This window comes from Quercus robur, chromosome 2 (assembly GCF_932294415.1).
Source record: "Quercus robur chromosome 2, dhQueRobu3.1, whole genome shotgun sequence".
Taxonomy (NCBI): domain Eukaryota; kingdom Viridiplantae; phylum Streptophyta; class Magnoliopsida; order Fagales; family Fagaceae; genus Quercus; species Quercus robur.
In genome coordinates this window covers 91813375-91817508 of record NC_065535.1, presented here as the reverse complement: position 1 = coordinate 91817508, position 4134 = coordinate 91813375, and the positions used below count along the sequence as shown (strand labels likewise).

Below are 4134 nucleotides of genomic sequence, written 5' to 3'. Positions count from 1 at the left end.
TCATCAATATTATAAAAAGAAAAAGAAAAAGAATATTAATCAAGCTATGCATTGCATGAGAATAATACTAGTTTTATCCTATTTTGTGTGCAAAGTATGCTGGTTTTTTTTCCTTCCCCTTGATAAATATTTGGATAAAGTTTAGCAACAAAATTGGTTGTAACTTTAAGCTACAGCCTTACTCAATATATTTTTTTATTAGGGGTGAATTTTAACAAATTCACTGTTGGATCACATCTTCTTCTTATATTTTCTATACTTGCTAAATTTCTAAAAAATTAAATATTAATAAATATGTCATCAATAAATGTTTAAATTGCAAGTTTTTATACTTTAAAATTATACATAAAATATAAGTTTATAGATCATATAGTAAATAATATTCGATTGACACAAAATTTGACGTGTATTTTTTTTTTTTGATAAGTAAAAAAGGGGACTCGCGTGTGACAGTCATTGTTCCACACCCCACAGTACATGTGTATTAAGAGTGTTAAAAACGTGCAATTCAATGATTATATTTTCAAAATACGTAGTAATATTCATTTTATAGAGTAAGATTGTTACTTTAGGTTAAAACCAAAGTAGGCCTCAGCTATCTCCAACCCCTGGATAGAAAACCCAATCCCTATTACGAAGAAGGCCCATTGGGCAAAGTTGTTTGGGTTCACCAAATTTGGGCTTTTAATTGGGTCAAGTCTAGGTGTGGGTTTGGATAGTAAAAGAGAAGGCTGACCCGGGTCGAGTCTGGGCCAGATTTGACCCGGATTCAAATAATTATAAATTTTAGGTTTGAATCGTTCGATTCTCTCTCTCAGATAAAACCCTAAAAAAGGCCAAAAACCCTTTCACTCGGCGCAAAGTTCAGCTCACAGATTCGCCTCAACTCTCTCGTTCCCAATGGCTGTGAGTTTTTCTTTTAATCAAATTTTCAATCTTTGGTACTGTGTTTGAATATTAGGACACCGTTTTATTCTAAGTATTTCAGTTTGTTGTTTTTGTTCTAACTCATCAATTTGTGTTTTGGGGGTTGAGAATTAGTGCTTAAATTTTGTTGTTTTTTGAAAATTTCAGACTATACCAGTTAATCCAAAACCATTCTTGAACAATTTGACCGGGAAGCCTGTCATTGTGAAACTCAAGTGGGGAATGGAGTACAAAGGTTTGTTCTTTTTCTGTTCTTTCAAAAAATTTCATGCAATTTTTTTGTTTCTCTCTCTTTTTGTTTTGATTTAGAAAATGGGTATTAATTCTCTTTTGATTTGGTGTCTATTCAGGTTTTCTTGCCTCAGTGGATTCATACATGAACTTGCAGGTGCTACTTTATAATCTTTTATTTTTTCTAAATTAATGTGTACCCACTTCGTGTTTGTGCCTACTTATGTGTTTTTGTGTACTTTAGAGGACTTAAATTGTAGTTTCTAAGCTTTCATTCATGTCGCATAGGTTGCTACTTTTAGCAATTATGATGGAGCATTTTAATGTTGCTGTAAGGGTCTATTCGGTTATGTGTTTTAGGATCTTAAAAGAGCGTTTTTAAAACCCAAAACTCTGTTTTGCAACCACAACTCCCTGTAGTTACAAACGCTCATTTTAAACTCAAAACATCGTTTTCCAATTGCTTATACAAACGCACCCTAAGTTACAAAAAATTTGTTTACTCATTATAGTAATGCTCGTACATTTTCATGAATTTGATTATCAAGGTTGGTTGTGCTATGTGGTTGGACACTGTTTCAAAATCTTCACTGGTAGTGGTTCTTATTATGGAATAAAGAAACAAGGAAAACGTATAGTAGGCTACAAAGTAATATTTATGGTAGAAGATTCTTTTGCACTACATAGGGTCCAAATAGAATAAATCAATAAGATTGGGCTATTATTCCTTGGACGTTTTCATTGTTGTATCTTCTTCTACTAAAAAACTGTAAATTACTGGCCGATCCTCCCAAGGTGAAGAATGATAATTAAAAAATTCATCCATGCAATCCAAAATTTGAAAGTACTTATTCTTTTTACATAAAGAAAAGTGAAAAGATATTTATAAAAGAGAGCAATTTTTTTTAACCAAATACTCATTTTTAAGGTTGATGGCACTATGTGATACCATTTAAAATTGTATGAGAAATGGTAGAAATAAAATTATAGACTTCTCATCGTATGTTTGAGTATGACTTTATAGTTTGATCTTTATTTTTGGATCATATATACATCCTAAAAAGAATTAATTGTAATTTAAGCAATATGAATAAGACTCTTATTTTATGGTTTCACATTACTGTCTTGTCCAATGTATTATGTTTGAACTATGTTGACAGATGTGAGTAAAGGGGGAAAAATCCATTGTCTTATATATGAAGATATATGTTATTTGAAATATGGTTCAAACATCATGATAATGTCTGAACTTGGAAGTTTGATATACTGAGCTGTTTTCAACCTTCTCATGCATTTAGTACATATCTGCATGTTTTTATTCTAATTCTACACATTTATGATGTGCAGCTGGCTAACACTGAAGAATATATTGACGGGCAATTCACTGGAAATCTGGGAGAGATTTTGATCAGGTAAATTCAGCCTAATGCTGGAATCTCTTTATTATATTTTTACATGAGTAATCCTTTTATTCAAAGGCCTCTCTTATTTCAAGCATATGTTTCCTTGATAGAATTTTATCACATGTGCCATATGATAAATGAAGAACTGCTTATAAGACACGATAAGAAGTTAAGAACTACTTCATGGTTTTTAATAATGGTGTTGCATCATTTATAAGCTTGCTTTTTTTCTCCATTATATCAACAACTGGATTTGAGAGTGAATCTTTTAATATTGTTGCAAATACACAAAGTTGTCCAGTAGAAGTAGATTTAGTTCATATGGGAAAATCAACATAGACAGCCCAGAAAAATTTGTAAATTGTGACCATCTTGATTTGAAATTGTAGAAGTGGAACAGAAATTTAGTTTCTCAACTAAATTTTGTATATTTATGTTACCTTTAGCCGTAGAACTTTTTAACAGAGTATTTTCATCAATTTGTCAATTTTGGGTGTGCTTTACAAGTCATCAAAACTGTGTAGTTCAAATGGAATAGTCAAAGACTATCCAGTTGAGGCCTCCAAAAGGTGTGAGATATTACAAATAATGCTTTCACATTTTAATAGTTATAATTTCCTCAAGATACAAAACCCACCATACTGCTGGAGTTTAAATGGAATAGTCAAAGACCGGTTCATTGGAGTATGGGACAATACCTTCTCCATCGAAAATTTGTGAATTATAGCAAATATATATATATATATATTTTGAGTAAAATTATAGCAAATTTGTGAATTATAGCAAATATTGCTTCCACATCTTTGATGAACAATAGTAATCTATTTATGATTAGAAGAATTATAATTGATGCAAAATTCAAGACTCAATGTTCAGACAACTCACTGCATCCTTTAATGTTTTTCCATCTGCAGATGTAACAATGTGCTCTATCTTCGTGGAGTACCAGAGGATGAAGAAATTGAAGAAGCTGATCGAGACTAAGTAGGATTCAGTAATGGCCTAAGTAGGATTCCAGTATTTTATTTTGCTTCTTCGAGTCATGGCACCTAATTGTACTTGTATCCCATGTAGAGGTCTTCTGGATGTTCCATTGCTCATGCTAACAATGCCTTATAAAAGGACTCTCATAGATGTATTGTTCCCTAAGTTGGTTCTGATTGCCTGCAAAAAATATTTCACTTTGTGGTAACTTTTCTTCCATTGCATTAAAATCATTTCATGACAATGAGAATCATATGAGACATTAATTTTTGGTGTAATTCTTAATTCCTACATATGGAATAATTGGTTTACATATCCACTTTTGGAGATGAGGTCAAGTTTTTACAAACACTTCATTTTATACTTTGGATCTTTGAGTAAACTCTATCAATCAACAAGTCTAGGTGGCATTAAATCACGGATGAAGGGAGCTTGTAGGAATGCAAGAAAATGTGATTTCTAATTTGTTTCCAAAAAGATGATATTTAAAAAAAAAAACCAAATTCATTTAATCGATGTGTGAAAATGAACCTTAACTTTGCATGCTATCGGTCTTGCTGTAAGTAATAACAATACCAACGTGCATACA

General features: G+C 31.6%; 1 protein-coding gene across 1 annotated transcript; it reads left to right on the top strand.

The window, feature by feature from the left end:
* The first annotated feature begins 744 nt into the window (after positions 1–744).
* On the top strand, positions 745–3811 carry LOC126715819 (probable small nuclear ribonucleoprotein F). Its single transcript, XM_050416621.1, has 5 exons — positions 745–906; positions 1075–1162; positions 1278–1315; positions 2506–2570; positions 3476–3811. The coding sequence occupies exons 1-5, from the start codon at positions 901–903 to the stop codon at positions 3543–3545; spliced, it is 267 nt and encodes an 88-aa protein (XP_050272578.1). The 5' UTR covers positions 745–900; the 3' UTR covers positions 3546–3811.
* Positions 3812–4134: the final 323 nt, after the last annotated feature.